The sequence below is a fragment of the Pogona vitticeps genome, chromosome 7, assembly GCF_051106095.1.
Source record: "Pogona vitticeps strain Pit_001003342236 chromosome 7, PviZW2.1, whole genome shotgun sequence".
In the NCBI taxonomy this organism is placed as follows: domain Eukaryota; kingdom Metazoa; phylum Chordata; class Lepidosauria; order Squamata; family Agamidae; genus Pogona; species Pogona vitticeps.
The window spans coordinates 8,544,996-8,570,621 of record NC_135789.1 but is presented as its reverse complement, the minus strand read 5'-3'; the positions used below and the strand labels follow the sequence as shown (position 1 = coordinate 8,570,621).

General features: G+C 57.0%; 1 protein-coding gene across 4 annotated transcripts in view; it reads left to right on the top strand.

Annotated features, from left to right (window-relative positions):
* The window catches only part of CAMTA1 (calmodulin binding transcription activator 1), a 583,032-nt gene that overhangs the window by 546,017 nt on the left and 11,389 nt on the right, over positions 1 to 25,626 (top strand). For 3 of the 4 annotated variants that reach the window (XM_078379134.1, XM_072977721.2, XM_072977722.2), the window contains exons 7-21: positions 1,742 to 1,882; positions 2,967 to 4,885; positions 7,117 to 7,243; positions 8,137 to 8,271; positions 12,215 to 12,360; positions 13,660 to 13,856; positions 14,280 to 14,358; positions 14,705 to 15,023; positions 16,262 to 16,770; positions 18,124 to 18,317; positions 18,480 to 18,726; positions 19,409 to 19,480; positions 20,661 to 20,681; positions 20,879 to 21,072; positions 22,149 to 22,223. In XM_078379134.1, the coding sequence (XP_078235260.1) occupies positions 1,742 to 1,882; positions 2,967 to 4,885; positions 7,117 to 7,243; positions 8,137 to 8,271; positions 12,215 to 12,360; positions 13,660 to 13,856; positions 14,280 to 14,358; positions 14,705 to 15,023; positions 16,262 to 16,770; positions 18,124 to 18,317; positions 18,480 to 18,726; positions 19,409 to 19,480; positions 20,661 to 20,681; positions 20,879 to 21,072; positions 22,149 to 22,223 (4,375 nt within the window). The remainder of the gene's footprint in view (positions 1 to 1,741; positions 1,883 to 2,966; positions 4,886 to 7,116; positions 7,244 to 8,136; positions 8,272 to 12,214; positions 12,361 to 13,659; positions 13,857 to 14,279; positions 14,359 to 14,704; positions 15,024 to 16,261; positions 16,771 to 18,123; positions 18,318 to 18,479; positions 18,727 to 19,408; positions 19,481 to 20,660; positions 20,682 to 20,878; positions 21,073 to 22,148; positions 22,224 to 25,626) is intronic. The other variant, XM_072977723.2, reaches the window with a different exon arrangement.

Genomic DNA, 25,626 nt, shown 5'->3' with positions numbered 1-25,626 from the left:
GGGTTAGGGCGCAAGGCGAGCGAGGCAATCTGCATAGTGGATGGGCCAAGACCGTCGGTAATTTACATGAAGCCTCCTGGAATTCTCTCCTTGCAATCTGTCGCCCTTCGGTGGATCTTCATTTTATGACCTTCTACACAGAAGGGGGAGCAGCAGCCGCCTCCTCAAAAGTTGCTCTGCTCCTGCCCGCTTTGCCGGGTCTGGACACAAAATTGGGAACCCTCGATATGGGCAGTCTGTTTTTTCCGGAGACTTGGGGAGGGTCCCGTGGAGTGGAGAAGCGCTGTGCCTCTGATCAAACAGGTCTCTGAGGCTTTTTCTGTACTGCATCCAAAACCTGCTGAGCCTCTTTAGGCCGCGAGGACAGCAAGCAGGGACAAAGGAAGAGGCTGCTCCTCCCTGAAAAAAAAAATTCTTCGTCTCTCTCCAAAAGTTTTGCAGCAGTAGTGAAAAGCCGCAGGCGATTGAGCGCTGTCGTGGTGTGAAGATTGCAAACCTCCAAGAAGACGTTTAATTTAATGACATGCCATCAAGTCACTTCTGACTTATGGCAACCCTTTCCAGGTAGAGAAGACTCAGAAGTGGTTTCCACAAGAATCCAGAAAAGTGCATAGGCGCCTGGGGAAGCCTCCCCAGAGAGCCTAGACTTAGCAAGACTTATTTATTTGTTTCTTTGTTTGTTTGTTTATTGAATGTATACCCCACCCATCTAGACCGAAGCCTAGAATGATCAAGGACAGGTCTTTTTCACAGGACTTGCCACGTCCCCCACCTGGGATCTTACGGATCAAGGCCACGCGTGGTGTGCAAAGGAGAGCCCCCCACCATGATCCCTTCCAAACACTCACACATACCACCCCAGTGCCAACAGGCTTCCTGTTGTGCCAACCGCTTGTGCGACCCACCTCACAATGAGCGCCAGAACAAGCAGGGGGGCCGGCAGCTCAACTTGGGACCCACACGTCATCTCCTCTTTTTCTAGAGCTTGTTTTTAATAGGGACTTGGGACCAAAGACTCAGACTTGGGACTCAAGACTCAAAGACTTGCCAACATCCCAGCTTTGGCCCGATTTCTCCAGCTTTCCCCAGGTGGGGCCTGGACGGAGGGTGGTTGTAGGTCCATGCAAACCGGAGCCCCACCTGCCGGGGGGCCCCTCCTCTCTAGGAAAGCCGGTGCTGTGACCAACGCGTTAGTCTTTGAACTTTGGGTCTCTCCGACCAGACCCCCCCTGCATGGACTGAAAAAGTGAAATGGAAGAGCGAGGTCCCTTGACTCCGGTTTCGGGAAGTATTTTAGGAACAATCACAATTAAACCGGGAGATGGTGTCATGAATTGTGGAGAGGATGAAGGAGTGGGGAGCCCAAGAGAGGCCGGGGTGGGGTGGGGGTGGGGGGTTGCAGGGCTGATTATCCAAGCTGGCCCCAAAATGGGGTGGGTGGGTCTGGGAGGCAGCCCCTTTCTCCTGCACCTCTCTCATCCATGGACAGAGGATGTGCCACCATGCCCATCACCCCCCCCAAAAAAAAACATTTCCCAGAGTTAGAACTTTTCAGGTAATGGTCATCCTGTTCCGGTGGGCCTTTAAGTACGTTATCTCAAGGAGGGTGGGTTTTTTTAAATAGTTTTCCATGGTTTTCATCCTTGATGTTATTTTTTTTTAAAAAAATTAATTTAACGTAGATTCGGTTTGTTTTCTCTTGTGGTTCTCCCACCCCCACCCGTCTCCACCCTCTTCGCAGTTCATGGCATCAAGTGGACCTGCAGCAACGGCAACAGCAGCTCGGGCTTCTCGGTGGAGCAGCTGGTGCAGCAAATCCTGGACAGCCACCAGAGCAAGCCGCAACCCCGGACCCACAACTGCCTCTGCACCGGCAACTTGGGTGAGCGGCAGAAACAGGAAGCGTGCCCCGCCCACCCCCCCAGCAAAACAGAATGGGGCGGAGGGGAGAGCGATCTTTCCTACCGTGCCCATCAGAGTTTGGGGGGGTCTCCGCAGAACACTTGGTTCTGCAAAGGGAGGAGGGGGTCCCTCGGGCAGGTGGGGATGTTCGGATAGGAACTCAGAGCAGCCTGGGGGAACCCCCTTCTTTGTAGGGGCAGCCAAGGACACTGAGCCCAGGCTCCTCTCCCCTGTGGGTCGCCTGTTAACCGTGGGGGGAAAGGCACGTGGAAACTCAAGCCACCACCACCCCCCATCCTCGTGGTTGTCCTGTGTGGGATGGGTCATCCCTGAGCCTACGTGACAGAGGGTGGCGGGACCTCCTTTAGCTGAAAGGACCAGCCAGGCATGATGCGAAGGGCTCTCGTGGACCACATACCGACAGCGGGTCACATTCCAGTCTTGAAGAGGAGAGGTTGGCTGACTGAAGCTGTCTATTTCCACAGCTGCTGTCTCTTTAAAAAAAAAATCCTAAAGAGCAGTTGGTCCCCAACCTTGGGCCTCCAGATGTCCTTGGACTACAACTCCCAGAAGCCTTCACCACCACCTCTGCTGCCCGGGATTTCTGGGAGTTGAAGTCGAAGAACATCTGGAGGCCCAAGGTTGGGGACCACTGGTCTAGTCAACTTGGGCAGGTGGGTTTCAGAAGGGAAATGATGTGTGTTACGCTGGAGGAGGCAGGATCTCGTCCTCCCCTGGACCACAAAGCCCTCTGCTGTTGGCCAAAGGCTTGTGGCACGTCATTTCGAGGATGCACGAAATGCACCGGGCATTCGGCGCCAAACCTGGAGGCCCAAAGCTGGTCCCGCCCACCCGCCAACAACGTTCTCTTGGAAGGCCTTTCGGCTTCTTCCACTTCTTTGCATGCAGGCGGGTGCAGGAAAAAGCAAGCTGCTTTTGCCTCTCCCCCTCACCCCCGGTCATAGGACCTCCTGCCTCGGATCAGGACCGGCATGGTAACCCACACACCCCAGGTTGCCCTTCCGCCTGACAGGCCTGTCTCTCTTCTTGCCCTCCTTGCGCAGGGGCCGGGAGCAGCGTGCACCACAAGTGCAACAGTGCCAAGCACCGCATCATCTCGCCGAAGGTGGAGCCCCGGTCGGGCGGCTACGGCGCCCACTCGGAGGTGCAGAACAACGACGTCTCGGAGGGCAAGAACGAACACAGGGAAGGGAAGCCCTCCGGCGGGCGGGAAAAGCGAAACGGCAAGGTGGCCAAGCCGGTGCTGCTCCACCAGAACAGCACCGAGGTCTCCTCGACCAACCAGGTGGAGGTCCCGGACACGACGCAGAACTCCCCCGTGTCCATCAGCAGCGGCCTCAACAGCGACCCCGACGTGGCGGACAGCCCGGCGGTCACGGGGGTCTCCAGCATGGCCGTGGCCTCCGTGATGGGGAACCTGTCGCAAAGCGCCACCGTCTTCATGTCGGACGTCACCAGCGAGGCCGTCTACACCATGTCGCCCACCGCCGGTCCCAATCAGCACCTGCTCTCCTCCGACGCCGCGGCCCAAGGGCTGGTCCTGGCCGTCAGCTCGGACGGCCACAAGTTCGCCTTCCCCACTGCCAGCAGCACTGACGGCTTGGCCATGTTGCCCGCCGGCGTCTCCGAAGAGCTCGTCCTCTCCACCACCCTCGACAGCAGCAGCAGCAGCCGGAAGATCCCGGAGACCGCCATGAACTTCGACCCCGACTGCTTCCTCAACAACCCCAAGCAGGGCCAGACCTACGGCGGCGGAGGGCCCAAGGGCGACGGCCTCGGCCCCAACGTCCGGGAGTCGCCCACGGCGGAGCGCGGCTTCAACTTTGGCACCGCCTTGGCCAAGGAGATCAAGACGGAGGACACCTCCTTTGAGCAACAGCTGTCGAAGGAAGCCTTCTCCGCCTCGGCCAACTCGCTCACCCTGACGACCGGCTCCAGCCTTCTCCCTTCCGGCGGCGGGCTCAGCCCCAGCACAACCTTGGAGCAGATGGACTTCAGCGCCATTGACTCCAACAAGGATTACTCCTCCGGCTTCGGCCAGGCGGTCCAGAGCCCCCACGTCCACCAGACCCCTTCGCCCAGCTTCTTCCTCCAGGACGCCAGCAAGCCTCTCCCCCTGGAGCAGACCGCTCACAACAACCTGAGCGCCAGCAGCGACGCCGGCGGCGGCTCCTTCGCCGGCCCCCTGGGGCTCCCCACCGTCAAGACGGAGGGCTCCCCCCAGACCGCCTCCAACTGCAACGGCGCCGCGGAGGCCCGGATCGAGTCCACCTCTTCGCTGCAGCTGATGCAGTTCCAGGCCAACTTCCAGAGCATGGCGGCCGCCACGGCGGAAGGAGAGGTCCCCATGGAGACCTCGCCGCACGCGGAAGAGGGCGGCGGTGGTGGCGGTGGCGGCGAAGGGCTGCTGAAGTCCGGGGAGCTCCAGGCCGCCTGCGGGACGGAGCACTACCTGCCGCCCGAGAGCAACGGCGGCCTGAGGAACGGCGGCGGCCTCCCCATCCTCCAGGGGAACATGGCTCAAGGACTCTACCCCATCGCCCACCCGGGCCTCGGCAACCCCTCCAACATGGAGCTGAGCCTGGACCACTTCGACATCTCCTTCAGCAACCAGTTCTCCGACCTGATCAACGACTTCATCTCGGTGGAAGGCGGGAGCAACGCCCTTTACGGGCACCAGCTGGTCTCCGGGGAGGGGGCCGCCCTGGCCCAGGCGGAGGACGCCGGCCGGGCCTCCTACAGCCAGGGGGAGATGTGCATCCCCTGCTGTAGCCCCCAGCAGGTCAACCTGCACCTCAGCAGCGCCGAGAACGGGGCCAACACCATGGCGTACATGCACGTCACGGAGGTGGTCTCGGCCGCTGCTGCCGCGGCCGCCGCGCAGAGCACCCTGGGCATGCTCCAGCAGAGCGGGCGCCTCTTCATGGTGACGGACTACTCGCCCGAGTGGTCGTACCCGGAGGTAAGCTCCGGGAAATCAGGGGATGCCCATTCCTGGTGGCTTTCTTGGAACATGTCAAGAGGGGGAAGAATCAGCTGTGATCCACCCGGCCCGGGCTTTCTCTTCCCCTGCGCCCCACCTTGGCTGGAAACAGGGGCCACAGTGTCCTGGGGGTGGGTGGGACTCTTTTCCATTCTGCTCTGTCTCTCTTTGCCCTCCTGTCTTTAAGCGAGAGGCAGCGAGGATGATGGCCAGGCCATTGCCTACCTGCCCTAGAAATGTTTCCAACAAGCTAGAATACCCCCCCCCGCCTCTTTGGCCCATAAAAATGTCCCCAGGTGCAGCTGCTCTCTGTGAAGCAGCCAAGGGGCCTCGGAAATTAAAAAAAAAAAAGGCTGGAAAGAAAATGGTAGGGAGACGCAGAAGAACCTTAGAGATCCAGCCCTGCCTTCTGCCAAGCAAGGCTTCAGGCCAGTGGCTCCCTAACTTTTTTTTGACTCAGGGCTCCCATTACTTCCTGGCCAAGGGCTGCAGCTTCCCAGTACAGTAAGACTGCCAGATCCATGAGATCAGGACCCACGCTTTCACTTATCCACCGCCTGAAAAAAAAAATAATAAAATAAAATAATGCAGGAATACACTGTCCCAAGGTGTACTGCCAAGACTGGCCACTAGATAGAACCAGAGGCTAGGCGATATACAGATGGATTAAAAGAGACTCACTCCTGGCCTGAGAAACGGCTTCCCAGTACAATGGAGAAGCTGTATTTTTTATTTTATTTTTTTGCAACGGGGTTGGACAGGAATGGCTTCTTTGGGAACAAGAAACCCTGGGCCAGGTTTCTCTTTCTCCAGGGTTTTCTCTCTGCCTATTACAGTGGTGCCTCGCTAGACAATGATAATCAGTTCCACTGAAATCGCTGTTCAGCAAAATCATCGTCTAGCGAAAAGCAATTCCCCATTGGAATGCACTGAAATCTGTTTAATGCATTCCAATGGGGAAGAATCGTCGTTGTCTAGCGAAGATCGGCCATAGGAAAGCCGCTTTGCGAACCGCCCATCAGCTGTTTAAATAGCTGTCTTGCAAGGCTTAGATCCCGAAAAAACCGTTTTGCTAGCACGGAGGGAGCTGCCAAAATCGTCATCTAGCAAAAATCGGTTTGCGAAGCAGGGACCAAACATTGTCCAGCGAAATTCCCCCATAGAAATCACTGTTTTGCGAATTGCTATAGCGATCGCAAAAAGTCAATGTCTAGCGAAAAGTATATCATGCAGGGTAACTGTCTAGCGAGGCGCCACTGTATATGGCCCAGTTTGCTTAGCTGCCAGGGAGGGCAGAGGTGTTCAGGAACAGTGTAGCTGTCTCCCCAACTCCCTGAGATGCCCTTAGCTGTCGTGGGTCTGTGTCCCTGTGTGCACACACTTGTACACAGCCCACTTCCTTGACTGATGCCAGCGGTAGCCCTCGGGACCAACAGGATTGCGCACAGCCCTGCCGGCGAGCACGGCTGTCATGCCAACTAGATGTAGAAGATCCGGTGGCCTCACAAAACCAGAGGAAGTCATGGGGCACCCATCCTGAGTTTTCTGCTAGGTGTGTGCTGAGGAGGGAGCTGCAGCTGAATCTGTTTCTCAGATCCTTCCAAGGAGGCTGGCCAGAAATGCAGAATGCGCCCAGGTGGTGGGACTGTGTGAGATGTCTTTCTGCCACTGGGTGGCAGCAGGGGAGCTTCACACACACACACAGAGAGAGAGAGAGAGAGAAAGAGGACACCAACACACCCACACAAACTCCACACAAACTCATACACACAAGCCTCTTTCTGCCTGCAAAAGAAACATAAAATGCAAGGGAAACCGAATTTTTAAAAAGTGTTCTGGCCCCTTAAGAATGGACAGACTTATTTCAAACAAAACAAAAATACATGTTAAACGAACAATTGTCTGATGAAGTGGACTTGTCCAGGAAAGCTCACATTTTTATATATATATATGAAATGAATGGGTTTACAGTGGGGTCTTGACTTGAGAACTTAATCCGTATTGGAAGGCGGTTCTCAAGTCAAGAACAGGGAGGAGGGGGGGCTGCCGGGAGACCCTCTGGCCTGTGCATCTCCTTTCCTTCCTGCCTGCCCCTTGTTGCAGGGGGGAACGCAGGCCAAAGTCAGCAAAGAGGCCACAAAGGACTCAAGCAATGGGGAGGAGGGCCCCCCCGGGCGGTCCCGGACACTGATGCTCTGTTTCCTCCTCAGGGGGGCGTGAAGGTGCTGATCACGGGCCCCTGGCAAGAGGCCAGCAACAACTACAGCTGCCTCTTTGACCAGGTCTCGGTGCCGGCCTCCCTTATCCAGCCCGGGGTGCTTCGCTGCTACTGCCCAGGTGAGTGGTTCCCCCCCACACACCTGCTAGGGCTCTCAGGGGGGGCTCCCGTGTGTTTGTGTGTGTGTGTGTGCTCAACACCTGTTGAAGGCCCTTGCACATGTAACTGATCGGGAGAAGCCAGAACATCCTTGATGCGTTTACCCACTTGTCAGACGGGAGGGCCTCCAGAGAGGCGCCTTTCCGGCCCCGTTAGAGGGAGAGTCCGTGTTCTGCTTCCAGCATCAAATGCCAGCCGGGGAGCTTTCAGGAAAACGCAAAGCAGCTCAGGGGTTTGTGAAGAGCCTTTCCCCTTCTGCGTATCAGCTGTGATCTCCCTGCCTTCAGAGCTATCCTCGGGGTGTCTGCCTGGCCTAGGGACGGGAGAGGTGGCCGTTTCCTGGCTTAGGTAGCCACCCGAGGGGCACACACACGTCAAGACCTGCTTGCCAAAGAGGGGGCCAGCCTCACCCGCCACTCCTCTTCAGAGCTGAGCCCATCCATGCCAGGGCTCCAGAGACACGGTTCCCTCCAGACGATGGGCTTCTCCTGATGGCCAATCAGAAAAGGAAGCCGTGCTAACTGGCAAAGCGCAGAAGGCGTGAAACGCCCTCGCCATCTTTCTCCTCTTGAAACCTGGGCTCCCCGGAGCTGTGCCTTGTGTTGGCTTTTACCCGCGTCTGCTTTGCTGGGTTATTTTAGGGGGTGGTGAAACAGGTGGGGGACAGATGGGTGGGCTCACCTCCTCCAAGGGGTCCTTGGTGGGGAGGAGGGAGGCCACGATTCCCGACCGCGCCAGAGCAGAGGCTCCAACCCTTGGCCCAGGTGAGGAAGAGGATCATGGACTCAAGCAATGCCCTCACCCCGCGAGCCTCTCTCTCTCTCCGCCCGTCTTCTCTGCCTCTCTTTTCCAGCCCACGACACCGGGCTGGTCACCCTGCAAGTGGCCTTCAACAACCAGATCATCTCCAATTCAGTGGTCTTTGAGTACAAAGCGCGAGCCTTGCCCAGCCTGCCTTCCTCCCAGCACGACTGGTTATCCCTGGACGGTAAGAGATGCCACAGACATTTCCTCCCGCAGGGTGAGAAGGCACCGGGGTGGGTCGGTGGGTATGGAAGGTCTTTCCAGCGCTGTCCCAGAGCATCCCGTCTCAAGCCGTCTCCACTGCCCTCAGGTCTAGGCTTGCTCTGATGCCCCCCCCCCTTTCAGGGGAAGGTGGTGCTTTCAGGTGGGATGTGCAAAATGGGATCTATCACCCCAGCATCCTACTAGCTTCCCGGCTGGACCCCGACTTTGCAGAGCCCAACCAGGGAGACCCTCTCCTTCCCCCCCACCCCGCGTTCCATTTCGTGGATGATCTCCCCTGTAGGATGATGGGGTCCCCAGAGGGTCATCCAGCCCTCGGCAGGGAGGCTGCCTTCATGGGTGGGGTGGCTCCCCCTTCCCACATCTTGCTGGGGCACCAGGTGGCCTGCCCGAGGTTGCTCAATGGGGACAGTCCGGCACAACCACGGGGGGAGCACCTCGAGGGTCAGAAACCTCATGGCAGGGCCAGGCTTAGGGTGGTTCTCTGTGCAGTCCACACCGCTGGCCAGCAAGGTCAGGATGCCTCTTCCCCCCCCCTTCCTGGCGGCGCTGGCGAGGGGCTGAGGGGGTGCCCGCTCCAGAGTGCCCTCCTTGGCCTTCCTCCGGGTCCTGCCTTGGAGGCATCGGGCGGTGCCTCTCCCGGCGCTCTTCGGCACCTCGCGGGGATCTCGGGGGACCCTCTGCGTAGGGTGGGGGGGGAGAGAGAGACGGGGAGACCCAGCGAGCGCCGAGCCGAGGACGCCCCTGCTTGGGTGGCGCCCGGCACCTCTCCAGAGGGATGCGCAGCGGCAGGATCGGGGCTCCCGGAGGGGACTGGGGGGGTCTACTCCTGTGCCGGCCGGCCTCCCTCCTTCCCGGGCGCCGCTTTGTCATAATGCGGAGCGGCTCCGCCGACGGCTGCATTGCGGGAGCGGGCGGCCCCTCTCCTCGTCCTCTTCCTCGGGGGGCTGGCTGGAGATCTTCGGCCGGGCGCGCAGCCATGGCCCCGGCGGCGGCGGCGGCGGCGGAGCGGGGCCCTCCGGAGGCGGCCCCCGGGGGCAGGCGAGGCGCAGCGACCGGCCCTCCCGCGGTCCTTCGGGGCGGCTTCTCCGCGCCCTCTCAGCACCCTGGGGGGGGGGCTCCCGGGGCTCCGATGCCCGCCGCCGCCGCCGCTGCTGCGCCCGGACGGGCGCGGTTGACTCCGGAGCGCGTGTAAACAGCCGCGCCCCGCCTGCCTGGCTGCGCGGACTGATGTCACTTTCCGCGCCGCGGATTGGCCGCCCGGGCGAGGTGGGGAGGGGCCGAGGGGGGGCGACGCCGGCCGGCCGGACGCCCGAGGGCGCGAAGTCCGGGGAGGGCTCCGGCCGCGCTCCCGCCCGGCCTTTGGCGGGACTTACCTTGGCGCCCAGGTAAGTCCATCGGGGCTGCCGGCCGGGAGGAAGGAAGGAACAGGGCATCTCCGGGGTTTTTTCCGCCCCCCCTCCTCAGCGGGTGCAGTTCACACGTCCGCGGGTCCGGGTCTCGCGTCTTCCAAGCCGAAGGCGCGGTGGGACTCCTCGGGAGGGCGGCGGCGGGTTCGCACGTGGGAACGGCAAGGTGTGCGTATGGGGTGTGTTGCCAGGGCATGGTACCTGGCTTGGGGAGCACGGGAGCAGCGGGGCGGGGGGGGGGTCAAGAGGAAGGTCCGATCCTTCCCGGTTGGGACTTAATCCTCGCCCAGCCACCGCCTCCTCAACCTGCGGGGAAACTCGTTTCCCAAGATTGGACGGAGGGCGATTCTGGGGGGGAGATGATGTTACGGGATAGGGCCAGGGCTGTGCGTTCCCTCTCCTCCACTCTTTGGAACCTGGTATCCCCAGTTGAGCGCATGGGGTTTGCGCCCTCGCCTCCATCAAAGTACACCTGGCACCCCTTTCACCCCCAGACCTGTGCATGGTTGGAGTGCCGGGAGGGGGGGGTGATCCGTAGCCCTGAGAATGAATGAAATCTCGCAGGGTTTGAGTCAGAGGGTTGAGGAGCTTGGAAAGGACCAGTAAAGTTCAGAATAAAGCCAGGAGCGGATTTGCCACCGCCCCCTGAAGTTGGAAGGGCCCCGTTTGTCCACCAGCCCAAAGTCTGTCTGCCTGTGTGGCGGGGCAGTCCTTACTGGCCCTCACCCCTCCTCTACTCTCCACGGAGGCCTTTTTCTCTGGGGGCTTCCCCAGGAACCCGGGGGGGGGCTTCTAAAGCCTGCCTGCTTGGCGGGTCCATTGCTGTTCTTCTTGCAGAGCGTGACCAGAAGAGGGTGCCTGCCTTCACAGGGTCCTCATGTTGATGGGTGGGGGGTGTGCCTCCACCTCTTGACCACTGCCTGAGCCCAGGGACTGGCCCTCTAGGTAACCCTCGGGGGGGGGGGGCTCCTTGCACCAAGCATGGAAGGGGGAAAGGTAGGTCTTGGTGCAACGTATAAGGACCATCCTTCTGGGCATGCAAGAACAGTGCCAGATATTACAAAGATCAGTGTTTTCCCCTTTTCCCCAACAAGAAGCAGTCAGCCTCTAGCTGTGTGTGGGGGATCACCACCACGGCCACCAGTGCTGTCCCCTGGACCCGATCTAACCCAAGATTCCCCCCCTCGCACTCGATCCCTGCAGACTTCGAGAGCCACTCTGGGGGAGAAAATCACGTTTTCCTTCTCCCTTCCTTTCTTTTGAGGCCTGGGTCCGCATGCTTCCTTAACCCCTTAGACCAGGAGTCCCCAGCCTTGGGCCTCCAGATGTTCTTGGACGTCAACTCCCAGAAATCCTGGCCAGCAGAGGTGGTGGTGAAGGCTTCTGGGAGTTGCAGTCCAAGAACATCTGGAAGCCCCAAGGTTGGGGACCACAGACAACCCGACCCTGTAGCCACGCTGGGCACACATGGTCAAAGTCGTTTGGACTGTGCCCCAAAGTGGAATGGCAGAGATGGGGCAGGAAGGTTTCAGGTGCCTGCCAGGCTTCGCCGGAGTCCCATAATAATCGTTGCTGCTAAATTCTTTCAATAGTAGCCACGGCAGTAGACGCCCGTGGCACCTCAAATGCAAGCTGGCTTAATTTTGCATAAAATAACTCTCATCAACGGGAATCCACTTCCTTTGGCATCTTTGAGAAGGTCCTGAGAAGACCCACTGTTGCTTTTCTTTTTCGCCCTCAGCTGTTGCAAATGGCAGAGGCAAGAGGAGAATCAGGGTTCCTCAAAAAACAAAACAACAAAAAAAGCAGATGATCTTCCCATAAAACTGAGCTAAAGGCAGAGGCCGGGTTTCAGGCTTGGTTACCAAACCGTGTATTTGGCCCCACGGAAGACCGCGAGGCACCCATTTCAGAGAAGGAAGCCCAAAAAAAGCAAGGGAGGGTCGGCCTCTCTTGAGATTGGCCATGGCAATCCTACGAGGGTGGCTGGGGAACTGGTCCTGGATTTCTGGTACACTGCACCTGCCTGTGGAGGCTCCATTTAGGTTCCGCGCCTCATGCCCGTGATTAGCGCACTCTCAACAAGAAGGGCAGCGTGCGCGGGTGGGTGGATCCCCTTCTTTCCTTGCAACCCAGCTTTTCCCGAAAAGCAATTTGCAGGTATTTGTTCGGGGTGGCTGAGGAAGTCCAGGAAGAGCCCCAGACAGAATAGAGAGAGAGACGGGGAAGCCTGCAAAGAGTTAATCGAAACACACAAAAACCAGACAAGATCCAAAGAAACAAACCAAGGATAAAAACACGTGGCACCTGAAAGACGAACTATTATACAGTATTTTATATAAACACAGAGGTTTCCTCGCCCTCTTGTGGGCGCTTCGCAAGAGTTGGGAAATTTGGTCCCCAACCTGCTTCATGCGTCAGGATTCGCACTGGGCCCCCCTCAACCTTCGGCTCTCCCCTTTCTCTCTCTCTCTCCCCCCCCCCCAATTGATGCAGAGAACCAGTTCAGGATGTCCATCTTGGAGCGGCTGGAGCAGATGGAGCGAAGGATGGCCGAGATGACGGGGTCCCAGCAGCACAAGCAAGGCGTCGGTGCAGGAGGTGGGGGCAACGGCGGCAGCAGTGGAGGCAGTGAAGCACAGGTGTGTCCTCCCGGGGCGTCCTGCGGCAAAGGGTTCAGACCTCCTGCACCCTCCCCGACATGGTCTCTAGAAGTCTTACCTGCCCCTTTCCCCCTCTCTACCTTGTCAAGCTCAAAATAGGCTCTGCAAAAAGCAAACCATCCTCCAGAGGCTATTCCTGCATCCAGTGGCAGTGAGTTCCTGGAGCAAACTCGGTGCTCTCCGGACCTCCTGCTCAGCCACTTCGTTAGGCGGACCCCAGGGTCGAAGCCAACCAAAAACTTACTCCTCTGTATCACAAGTTTATTTTTATTTTTTTTTTTACAAAAGGAACTTCCCAGCCCTGCTTTTTCACATCCTCCCGGAGAAGGGAGGCCAGATATTTTAAATCTTTGGGTCGAGAAGCTGTTCTTCCAGATATGTGCGGAGTTGGCCTCGTTGGTTTCATCATTAACTTTTTTTGTGCTGCTTTTAGAACATCATGAGCATTATATAACGTATGTTATGTAAACCGTTCTGGGCACTACATGTATGTCTGCTAGGCTTTATTTACAAGGTGGCGAAAATGAATTCCGATTATAATGGCACATTTCCTGTGTTAATGTTGTGAACGGAAGCTGTTGCCTTACGTTCACAACACTGAGGATGGCCCAGATGAAGTTTTTTTCTTTCATTAACCTGTTGGTAGCAAAGAAGAGGAAAGCTGTAGACCATGTCAGGGTTTGGGCAGACCAATGGAAGGCGATATAGCCCTAGCAAGTCAACATAGTGTTGCAGAGCCGGAAGGGACCCGAGGAGGTCATCCAGTCCACCCTTGAGGAAGCAGGACATCCACAGATTAAACATTCCTGGCACGGGTTCTTCTTTGAACCCCACCCCATGAAGGAGAGGCCCACACCCTTGTCCCCAGCATTTGTCCTTGTAGGAGGTGCACATCTCTGTCCAGAAATGGAAAGAAAGCTGCATTTCCCAATAGAGAAATGTATAAAAATTGCAAAGAATCAGAGAATCATGAAGTTGGGAGGCGCCTCTGAGGCCACCGAGTCCCACCCCCCTGCTCAAGGGAGGAATCCAAATCAAAGGATACCATGAGCAGAGAATGTGAAATCCCTTTTGTTGACTAATCAGTCAGTGTGTGGGAGAGGGTGGGCTTCATTTTTCCAAGGGATTGTGTGGACACAGAACTTGATTCTGAAGAGGTAAGGTTTTATCACACTCTAACTGCGAAGCTGCCCCTTTGGCCTTCTTGGCTGTTGCCGTCCACACCCCCTGCTTCTGCTTCCTCCCCAGAAGGTCCCTAACTCTCTCCCTCCTTTGCAGTGTGTCTCAGGGACGGCCCCCGCCGGCAACTGCTTTGAGAGCCGCGTGGTGGTCGTGTGCGAGAAGATGATGAACCGGGCCTGCTGGGCCAAGTCGAAGCACCTCATCCACTCCAAGACCTTCCGGGGCATGACCCTCCTCCACCTGGCCGCTGCCCAGGGCTACGCCACCCTCATCCAGACGCTCCTCAAGTGGCGGTAAGTCCCAGAGGCTGCCCTCCGGCTTTGTGGGAAAGGGAGCTCAGGCTTGGCAAGGGACTTGGGTGGCTAAGGATTCAGGGCCAGTCTGAGATGGGCCACATCCCAGGGGCCAGATTGGGCCTTCGGGCTGCTCGCTGCTGACCGCCTTTCCTACTTTTGCCAGCTGGTGCACAGAGGCTTTGCCAACAGGGGGAGGGAGGTTCCTTGGGGGGGAAGAATGCCATTTCCATCCCCATCCGATGTGTCTGCTCCCAGCCACTGCCCTTGGACAACTTTGTGGTCCTGTGGCTTTTCTCCCTGGGGGGAGTTTTCTGATGCCTGTCTTCTATGACCTGGAGGTCAGGGTTCCCCCCTCCCTTTCCCTCTTATTGACAAGGAGCCAACCCATGCACACACCCCTTTTCCTCTCACCTTCTCCAGCACCAAACACGCCGACAGCATCGACCTGGAGTTAGAAGTCGACCCTTTGAACGTTGACCATTTCTCCTGCACGCCGCTGGTGGGTAGCCGGGCCCCTGAACCCTGGCAAGGAAGGCCATCCCTGCCTTCTTGGGGAGGGGCGGGGAGGCTGAAGAGACTGGGGGTGGGGTGGGAGGAGGTGATTCCGGGTGGAAGGGCTGGGTGGGGTTTGCCTCTTTAAAGAGAGGCTCCGTTTCTTTAGCGGCAGAGAGGAAATAGGGGATGGATGCAAACGGGTGGCCACAGGGATTACCCAGCATCCTGCCGTCGTGCTAAACTCTCCTCCAAGAAGGCTGTGTTTCTCAAGGTGGGCATTCAGCCTGTGGGCAAGGGACCTCCCCCTGTCTCCCAGCTCCCGGCCCACCTGACCCCCGTTTCCTTTCCAGATGTGGGCATGTGCGTTGGGCCACACAGAGGCAGCCGTGGTGCTGTACAAGTGGGACCGGCGGGCCATCTCCATCCCCGATTCGCTCGGCCGGTTGCCCCTGGCCATCGCCCGCTCCCGCGGCCATGTCAAGCTGGCCGAGTGCCTGGATCAGCTGCAGCGGGAAGAGCAGGCCCAGCTCCGGCAGCCCTCCCGGATCCCCTGTCCTTCTCGCGAGGAGACCGGCAGTGAGAACTGGATTGCTCAGTGGCATGGAGAAATCATCGCCTCTCAGCAGGAGCCCCAGAAGGGGTTCACCGTGATTTCAAATTCTAATACAGGTAGGGTTCATGAATGGTGGCTTGTTAGTCCTGGCAAATCTCCCAGTCACGGGCAAGAGGCCAGGCTTCTCTGCCCTGCACTTTTCTCTGATTGGGAGATTAGCCAAGAGGGCGGGGCAGAGAACCTTGAGCTCTTGCCCAGTCAGTTGAAGATGATGGAGGCGGGGCCTGCTGAGTGGCTGAGCCAAAAGAGGCAGGAGAAACGGAACAGCAGCACCTGTCCTGCCGCCTTGACGAACTGAGGCAAACTGGTTCGTGCCCATCTCTAATATATGTCCATGTCCATCTGCTCCTTTCCTTTGGCTTCCTTGTGGTACTTCACACTTGGAGACTATCTGGGTGAAATGATCACAGTTTTTTGTTCCCTTTGAACCAGGAAGTGGAGGATCTGGGGTCCCAGTGTCTCCCAATACTGGTAATTCTTGTTTCCCAGTTTGGATAGATGGAAGGCACAAGAAATTGGTTAATTGACTCAGGAAGCCTGGTAGCTGGGGTCTAAGTTATGCACTAATTAGTTTAGGTGGGTTCTAGGGTAGACACCACCTTTGAAGTACCATTTTCTAAGTTCCTGATATTATATTTGGACAGTTCAATACATTTACACGTTCCATTCATAAATACTACAGAGTACTATATGAGTTCATACTCCTCATTGTTATCACTTTGAATTAGGCAATAATTATTTATTATGTGGCTAAAACCTTATAAAACGAACAACACTTTTTCCCCCTACTTCCTTATCAAGAAGCAAACTACTTAAAACAACATTCATCTTTTTTCTCCTTTTACCCTGTTTTATAAAAGCTTCTTCTCCACAATAGCTGATTCTCATTTGTTTAACACAGGTTTCCACATCTATTTTGTATTGTTTCTTTGTTAATTGACATCATAGGTCAAGCGGCAAATTAATTGCACTCTGTTTTTTTTCCTCTATTTGCATAATGTAAGCATTGCTTTTTCCATCCCAAAAACTGGTACGAAATGAATGAGATGCTTCTACCTTCTTATCTTATTAGTTATTTTGTGTACTGTAAACAAATGGCTGTCAGGCATACAATTTTCCCCAGCTGTATTTTTTTTCCCCAGAACTGCTTTTGCTTTTTAATGCATTTCACTGAGGCACTTTTTAAAAGGACTTTTCAATTTTAGGGCACCAGTTTTGCACCCCATAAAATCAATCTTTTCAACTCTTAACAAGCCCATTCAGTCCTGATTAAGAGAGCTCTCTTTGCTTTCAGAATTGAGGCGGCCTCGGTCGGAGCCCTCCAGTTACTACAGCAGCGAGACCCACAAGGATTACCCAGCACCCAAAAAACACAAACTGAACCCCGAATATTTCTCGGCTCGTCAGGACAAGCTCCTCTCCACCGCCCTGAGCTTGGAGCACCCGAGCTCCCGGAAGCTGAGTCCTGGCGCGAAGGCCTCCCTTCTGGAGACAATCAGCACCAGGCTGATGGGCCGGGACTACGCTCGGGAGCCGGTCCCTGACGTGGCCGCCTACCGTGGCAGCTCCGGACTCAAATGGAGCCCCAAGGAGGCCTACATGGTCGGCGTGCCCGGGGGGCAGGTGGCCGGCAGCCCGAAGGGACTCGGGGGCAAGGACTCGGGGGTTGGGCGCCTGCACCCACGGGGGGAATCCATGGGAGTGCTGATGATGGCGGACCGGGAAGCCGCTGACGCGGAGCTGCTGGCCTTCCGGGAGAGCACGGAGAGCGAGGACTGCTTACACCACGTGGATGATTTGCAGGTGAGTGGGTGGGGTGCAGCTGGGGCCCGCCTTGTGCCCAAGAAGGCAGGCAACATTTCAGAACCAGGGACCCTTGGCCAGGGAGACACACCCCACCTGAGGATGGAAAGGCTAGTAATAAAAATCACAAATCGCCAGTGGAATGATTGACCTGAACCATACTGGTGTTTCATAAGGGTTGAGGAGCTGCCAGGACATGTCTTCGGCCCTGTGCCCGGGTCACGTGTCCCAATTGTGTGATTCGGATCTGCCCCAGCCCCTCTTTAATTAGGCGCAATTAGCCAGGGCAAGTTATGTGAACACCAGCCGCTTCCCGCCATGACAGTAACACCTTGCTTGGTGTTCAGGAAGCATCCCAAGAAAAGACACCGTTAATCGAACGTATTTTAGGGGTCCCATCTACCTCCAGGATAGAGTAAGTAGACCAGGTGGCAGGACTCCTGGAGGTCTGGTCTACCTCCATGCGGTCTCCCAGGTCCTTGGTCAACCCCAGTTTGAATAAACAGTGGCAAACCTGCAGACCAGGATAAACGCAATCAGAACTGTTACTGCTGTGGTTTAAGAGAATAAGACGTTCAGCTCTGCATTCTTGGGTAAGAAACAGATGCAAAGATTGGAACAGAATTCCGGCCAGCTTCTCGAGAAGATGTCCCAGTGCACCTTTGAAACTCCTAAGGATTCTGGAGTAGTAGGTGGACAGGCAAAGATGCCGGAGGGTTCCCCTGATTTTGGGGTCAGGGCAGGGTTGAGGTCTACAAGACTCAATGTGATGATTCAAAGTGAGTGAGATGGAGCATGGTGGTCTGGCTATTTTTGTTCCCGAGCACGGCGAAACCCTCTGTATCTTGTAGTAGAAAACCTAGGGGGTGTTGTTGTTGTTTTAATTCAAGGAAAGAAAAAAGAGAGAAGGGAAAGAAAAATGAGAAACATTTTGGACCCAATCACTTCCAGTTTCCAGTGGTTGACATACCGGGAGGCTTTGGGGCCGCCCAGTTGGGCCTTTCTGCTATAGCTTTGCTTTCTGCCCGGTTTAGAGCCGGGGCTGGGGTGGGTTGGCCACGGGGACGTTCCTGGGACCCCTAAAACCATGGATGCAGCTTCATCCTTTAGGGAAGCATCCGTGGCCTTGTGCTGTGGCACCCCTTCCTCCATGGCAGAGTGGCTGGGGGGGGGGTCTGTTCTGGTGGGAGAGAAAGCATGCAGGTGGTGGGCCACTGCCCCTCCCTCCTCCCCGAGATACAGATCGAGGGTCTCTCTCTCTCTCTCTCTCTCTCTCTCTCACACACACACACACACACACAAAATAAATAATAACCACTCACCCCCGCTGCCGCCTCCTCCTCCTCCTCCCAGGTGACCATGATGACGCTGGCCGAGCACATCATCGAAGCCACGCCGGAGCGGATCAAACGGGGGGAGACCTTTGTGCCGGCGGAGACACCCTTGCCTGCCGAGAGGACGGAGGGCTCCCCCTTTGGCTCCTCCATGAGCTGGCTGGCCAGTTACCTCGCGGATGTGGAGCATTTACCGACGGCCACTCAGATCAGGTCTGTGGAGGCTCGCTCCCCGGGGCTGGATGGTCTATGTGCCTTCAGCTGCCCAAGCGTTTTGCAGTTTGCTGCCCAAAGGGGGGGAGGCATGGATTTAGCCATGGAGGAGGACCCTGCCGGAAGGGGTGACCCTCTTCTCCTTCCCTCTCGTGGTTGCAGAAGCCAGTACGGGGGACCCCTGACCTCTCCTTCCAGCAGCAGCCTCAGCCCCGCCAGCTCGCCTGTCGGCCACCTGGCTTTCGAGAAGCCCAGCCTCCCCTCGGCCACCGACTGGTCCGAGTTCCTCAGCGCCTCCACCAGCGAAAAAGTCGAGAACGAGTTTGCGCAGCTGACCCTCTCGGACCACGAGCAGCGGGAGCTCTACGAGGCGGCCAAGCTGGTCCAGACCGTCTTCAGGAAGTACAAGGTGGGCGCCGGGAGGAGGCGACGAGAGCGCCGGCCCGGCTCTGAGGCGGGCGCCCCAGCATCCCTGGCGGGCTGGCTTTCTTGCCCCTGCTCCGGGGAAACGGGGAAGGCTCGGCCCATCTGCCCAGCCCAGAAGGAAGGGAACCGCCTCCTTGGGGCAACTGGGCAGAACGGAGAAGGTGCCAAGGAGGGCTCCACAGAGGCACCGATGCCTTTGGTCCCATGTGCCTCTGGCCCTTTGTGGGGTGTCCCCCCCACACACACACACGAACTCCACAGAGGTGGTGGGCCTCCCACCCAACCGCCCCTTAAGAAACAGAGGAGAGGCGCTTCTAGCAATTTCGGCATTCATCACCCCCCCCCTTGGGTCATTTTCAGAGCTCCGGTTCTCTTTGGGGGGGGGCAGGATGGTGCTCCTGAGGGTGAGCGTGGGAGGAGGTGTGCCGCAGCACCACCCTGGCTGATGAGGGCTCTCGGTCCGGGCACCTGTTTCGGATCCCAGCCCACTCGCCATCCCCTTTTTGAGCTTCTGGGTTTCCTTTGTTGACCCGGGGGGGGGGGGGAGCTGCGCTTGGCGTCGTTCCTTCCTAATCCCCATCCTGTGCAACCCATCCTCCCCCCCTCTCCAAATGCCCCCACTTGGGCGACTACCGTTGCTCTGCCACGCTGCCCCCTCTTTGCAGGGACGCCCACTCCGGGAGCAACAGGAAGTGGCCGCGGCCGTCATTCAGCGTTGCTACCGTAAATACAAACAGGTGAGTGTTCTTTTGGATGGGGGGGGCAGCTTTTACCAGGAGGAGCTGGCACCAGGTGGCCAAGGCCCCTCCCTCCTTTCAAATCTCTCTCTCTCTCTCTTTTCCTCCCTCCTTTCCTGCCTTGACCTCCTGACCAGGTGGGGGGTCCTCTGACATTCCCAGCCCCAGTTCTTCACATTTTCCTAGGAAAAGGTTTGCTGCTGTGGCACACACACACACACACACACACACACCCCGGCGCAGAGCGAAACAGGGCTTTGACATATGATCCGAGGGCACAGCTGTGAGGGGGGGACCCACTCCCTCGAGTGCTCCCCCCCCTCCAAACATCAGCCCAGAACAGTCTAGCTGAGAGAGCCCCAGGCCTTCCTCCTGGCTTCAGACGCCCGGGAGAACCAGGCGGGCTTTGGGGATCTGTAAACCGGCTCCATGGGGAACCCTCTCCAGCACAAGACTGTCATGATGAAAGGGGGGGACCTGTGGCTTCTCACACACCCCAGCTTTTGATTTGGCACGCCTGCCTCCCCACCCCACCCCACTGGATAGCTCAGTAGTTTAGGCCTCTGGCTACGGAGTCAGAGGCTGGCACGGGGCCCCTCCTTGACCGGGGCTGAACTTGATGATCTATGGGGTCCCCTCTAGCTCTGCCATCTCGGGGAGGAGGCAAGGGCACTAGCCCACCACCTGCGCACCTCTCCCACCAGAATTTAGGAATTCTAGATTAAGGTGCTGCACATGTATACGCACGGAAAGAGACCATTATCACCCCTTCCACGTTGTCTGTGCATTAACTAAGTTGGGGTTCTCAACCATGGTGGTGTTGAGACGTCCTTCTGGCCTGCTGGGAGAGCCCCATTCCGCAGCGTCCCGCAGCCTGAACCTTTGGGGAGGGGGGAGTTCCAGAGGCTCCCCATAGCAGCTCCTATGTGTTCCATTTAGAGAGCAGGGCTCCTCACGGGAGAATCTCTCTGGCTTCTGCCACCGGTGTGCCAACCCATGGGCGGCACCCCGGCTCCGCCTGCTTGTTTCCCCAAAATGGAGGGTCCCTGAGAGCCGGTCCTCCCAGAGTCCTGCAGGAAAGGCATTGTGTCCCCCCCCCCCTTTCACTGGATGCTTCTGATGACCAAAGAGGCTGACGGCCGAGCGTTCACCTTGTGCTTTCTGTTTCTCTTCCCACAAGCTTACTTGGATAGCCTTGAAGGTAATGACTCAGGGAGGGAGGGGGAGAGGAGCCTCCGGGTTTTGTGTGTGTGTGTGTGTTTGTGTGTTCGGGGAGCCATCCCCTTATCCCAGAGAAAACTGCCCAGACCTTTCAATCTCTCTCTCTCTCTCTCTTTTCCTCTCTCCTTTCCTGCCTTGACCTCCTGACCATCACCACCACCCCATCTCCCCTCCCAGTATGCACTTTATAAGAAGATGATCCAGGCGGCCATTCTCATCCAGAGCAAATTCCGGAGTTACTACGAGCAGAAGAAGTTCCAGCAGAGCCGGAAAGCGGCCGTCCTGATCCAGCAGTTCTACCGCAGCTACAAGGAGTGTGGCAAGAGAAGGCAAAGTCGCAGGACGGCTGCCCTCGTCCAGCAAAAACTCAGGTGGGGCGGCTGGAGAAGGCAGGCAGGCGGGGCAAGGCGCTAGTCCTCAGTGGCCAGAGGGGGTTGGTTTCATGATGGTTTCCCCTTAATCACACTTCCCGAAAGTTATCAGATGGCTTTTAGCAGGATGTCTGTGTAATTTTGACCATCCTTACTCTCCTTAACCAGGCTATTATCATGTTGTGTCATTGTCTCCCTCTTTCCCCCATCACGACCTTGGTCAACCACCCACCCCTCCATCCACCCTGCCCTTTTTTTCTCTGTCTAAACCTGTGACTGAACTATTCCACTCTGGGCACGTGGGCTGATTTGTAAATCATGAAAGCTTGCCCCGAAGTAGCTCGGTTTGAGAAAAGTAAGGGGTTTTTTGCCCTGGAGCAGAACGCCTACATGTCTGTCCTTCTGTCCACCCGTCTCTCAGGGTGTCATGATATCACCACCTGGAGAAAGGCAACCAGCAGAGATACGACCTCCTATGATTTCTCAGTGTTCTAGTCTTGTAGGATAAAACGTGCTTTTGCATCTGAGAAAGACAGGGGGGAAACTGGAACTCAGGGGCGCCGCTGGCTCAAGGCAGGCAAAATATTGGTGTACGCAAATAACAAGGAGGGGATTTAAATGGAATAGGACTCAGCCAGAGACTGAGAAGCGGAACGGGAAGGTGACTTTGTGTCATCAAGGAGCAGAAAGGGTGGATCGCGACAGATCCAATTCATCCGTGTGGCCCCCGGAACAAGCTGGATCACGGAGCCAGAAGTTGGGAGTTCGATTCCCCCACTGGGTCTCCTTAACAGCGGTAGGACTCAGGGACCCATAGGGTCCCTTCCTGGCATTGCAGTTCCAAGATGATGATGATGATGATGATTAAGCCTGGCAGCAGCAGAAGCTTTGGGAGCTTGTGAAAACCAGCTGCCCTCGCCTAGGGCGACCCTCTGGCTGCCAGGCAGCAGGAGAGAGAAGGAGGGGGTGCCCCCCTCCCTGTACAGGCTTTCCGGAGGCCTCTGCGTGGCTACAGTGGGTTTCATCCTTGCACTCTGACGGCTGTCCTCTCTTTTTCCCTTCCCTTCCTCTCGCAGAAGCAGCCTGCTCACCAAGAAGCAGGACCAAGCTGCACGCAAGATCATGCGGTTTTTACGACGCTGCCGCCACAGGTAAGAAGTTGCCGGGCTCCTGGCTGCCTTCTGCTTCGGGTGAGAGAAGCGGCAGGAGCATAAAAAGAAGGCAGCAAATTCGTCAGGATTCGGGCTGCTTGACATGCAGCAGTCTCCGAAGGCCAGAGGTTTCTGGAGAATTACCGGTGCTGGGTCTAGGGCAGAAGAAGCCCCTTGTGATTTCTTAGGAAGCAGTAAGACAGGCTACACCTTAGGAGCATTTCCTGCAGAGGAGCCTGTGGTGTTGGTGACGTCACGGGTCCTGGCCAATAGGCGCTCAGCACAGCCGCTGTTTCCTTGACCCTGAAAAACCTGAAAATTTTTCTCTTTTTTTTTAAGTAGGGGTCACTGTAGGAGAGAAAAATCCCCTTTTTTCTGCCCCCCATTTCAGGTCATCACCTGTCCCTCCCTCCTGCCATTTGGGGGTGTGAGGTTCAGAAGTGGGACAGGATCCCCCCTGATCACTTTTAGTATGGTACACTCACCGTTACTAGCTTACAGACTGTCCTTGAATTGTTGCAAGCCACCTTGGGTCCTTTTTAAAGGAGAAAAGTCAGACTGCAAATAGTTTAAATCAATAAACAGAATAAATCAATCCGAGGCCAGGCCTGAGTCCCCTGCTCTGTTGTGCCTTTGAGGGAGGGGTGGCTCGGGAGGAGACGGGCCTTCTTGGCTAGGGGAGCCTCTGGGTATGTGTGTGTGTGGTGCATTTTGGGGGAGTCAGAGGGGGGCGCCTGTACCCTTGCCCTGCTCATTTCGCTCTACTGCCCTGTCATTTCTTGAGGTCCAGGTTTGCTGAGGAAGCCTCACTTCCTGGGTCCTGAGAATACACCCCCCCAGGTTTGTGGGGGGTTTTTTGGGGGGGGGGTCCAGTCCACCCACCCCTTACATGCCCTCCCCAGCCTTTTTCAGCTTATGAAAGCTTGGAGGGAGGGGATGTCCTGCAGGATCCAGACGGGGAGGCTACAAACGCTTCTCCGAGGGAGAGCCTGGATCCCGTTTTTTTCCAGCTCGGTGGACTTGGGACTGGCGTGGTCTCGGTGGGTTGCGATGGAAAGAGGGTGGGATGACAACCCTGAGGATCTGCTTGGATGTTGGGTACGACTCATGGTGACCTTCATCTGGAGAGATTTTTCCAGGCCCTGTGCAGGACGAATGGCCGGGGAGTGTCCTTCGTTAAGCAGCGCCAGATCCTCCGAGGGGCATCCTCGGATTGCTTTCCATGGGGGCTCTGTGCTTTCTCAGGAAAGTTGGGAATCTTTTTAACCTAGAGGCCAAATTTTTAACCTTTGACTTGAGCCCTTTTAGGGAGGAAGGCGGGGTAAAAATATTTTAAATAAATGAAATCAACCGGGATGGGGGGGTCCTGGGGATCACGTTCCAGCTGTCATTATGGCCAAGGTGCAAAGGAAGCAGGTTTAAAGCGGGGGGGGAAACCAGCCCTCCTTCCCATGGTCTGTGTTTGGGCATCTTTGACTCAGGGTGGGTGTGGGAAATGTTGGACCTTCCTGCCAAACCAGGTGCCAGCCACTCCTAACAGTGGGGACAAACGCAGGGGAGACGGTCTGCACACAGCAAGCGGGCCGTCCCAGCCATCAAAGGAGAAAAGGCTGATGGCCAATCATATTCTGGTCTATCAGATGAGGAGAGGGTGCAGGAGGAGGCCCCGGATGAACGAGGGAGCCCTTCCATACGTGTCTGGAGCAAGACGGGCTGTTTTGGAATGTGTGGGAAGGTGTCGAGTTCTGGAATGCTCCCCCCACATTTGGGGACAGAAAAAAAAGTCCTGACCTGCATGCAGAAAGACAGCAGTTCAAGGATCATCTCACCCATCTCCCTGGTTTGCTAGATTTTTTTTTCCTTCATGCAGGAAGCGGGAAGTGGCCCATTCCGCTAAATCTTTTTAGGAGGAGAGACGCCCTTTGGAGCAATAAAGCCTCAGTTCTTGATGGGGGGGTATTGAGAGGAGAGGGAGGGCCAGGAACATTTCTCTGCGTGCACGGCACATTGTGATCCTCTGAGCATATGGCAGGGGCAGAGGAGGCCCCCCCCCCCCCGCTCTCTGCAGCTTCCCGGTGCCTCAACCACTGGAGGGACTCAGCAGGAGGGAGGGAAGCTGTGCATTAGAGAAGGCAGTGGGTGAGGGTGGGAGTCAGGGACCACTCTCAGGGCACAGCGCTCCCTTGGCTGTGTTGCGATGGAAGGGCTGCCGAGGTGGCAAAGCCATCACCACCCCTCCCAAGGAGCTGCCTCTCGGGCATGGGGTGCTTGGATTCGAAAGTGCCCCCTGTTCCCCCCCCCCCGGCTTGGAGAAAGGGCCTTTGGGAAAAGTGGGGACGGTTTACCAGAGAGTAAGTCAATTGCACTGCATTTGGGCGGATCAGGTGAGCGAGTTGGGGATGATGGTTTGGGGAAAAGTCCCATTGAGTTTCAGCTGGAATCGGGCAAAGCACTAAGGATTTGCAGTGGGGGCCATCTCGAGGTCCCGAGTCTCTGATCTCCCCTGGGTTCAGGGCTCCGTAGGGCTCCTTCGTTGCGGTTGTGATTCTTCGAAGATGTGGCCAGAGGGAGACCCAAGAAACCAGACACGGCTTTCATCCTGGCAACCCGGCCCCTTCAGCCCATGTAGCTGTAGGGCACGCCAGGCCACGGGGTACCTTCGGAACAAACAGGTTGTGCGTTACGCAGATGCGCATGGCAATGCCAAAATGCAGGTCATGCAATGGGGGGGAAGGAAGGATGGCGTGGGAGAAACCCTCTTGTCTGTTACCCCGAACCTGACTGAATTAAAGAGTCTCCCCCTGTCGGTGGAAAGACCGCTGGAAGGGGTCAGCCCGGCTTCTCTTGACAGGGAGCCCCGCAGCCCGAGAGTGGCCAGAGAAGGCTCTCTCCCGCATCCCTGCTGAACCGAGCGAGTGGGGATGTCTGAAGATCCAGCGGTTCAGGCTTCCTCGTGGAATATGGGAAATCCGGTGTCATGCTCTGGATACGTCCCGAACACTCACTCACTGTCAGAGCTAGCAGGATCCTGGTGGGAGGCATGGAGCAGGTAGACCCGAGTCCCACATCTGCCAGAGGCCCAATTGATCTAGGGTATGGAGGAGGTAGAGCGAACAGGGTCTCCTGGGGGGCTGCCCCCCACCCTCCTGCCCCGGGAGTGCTGCAGTTATCAATGCCGGGGGTGGTAACCGCTGCCTTTTGGGGCGCTGACCACCACGTCTTATTGGGGAAAGTTGAGGGGGGGGCCCCCAGCTGTTCCCACCTCGCCTGACTTCCTCTCTGTAGCGAAGCTGATGGCGGGGGTCTGCAGAAGTGTATGAAAGACTCAAGATGTGTATGTTTGTATGTCGCAACTCGTCCGCAAAGCGAGGTGTGTCCTTTGGAAGCACCAATGACCCATCTG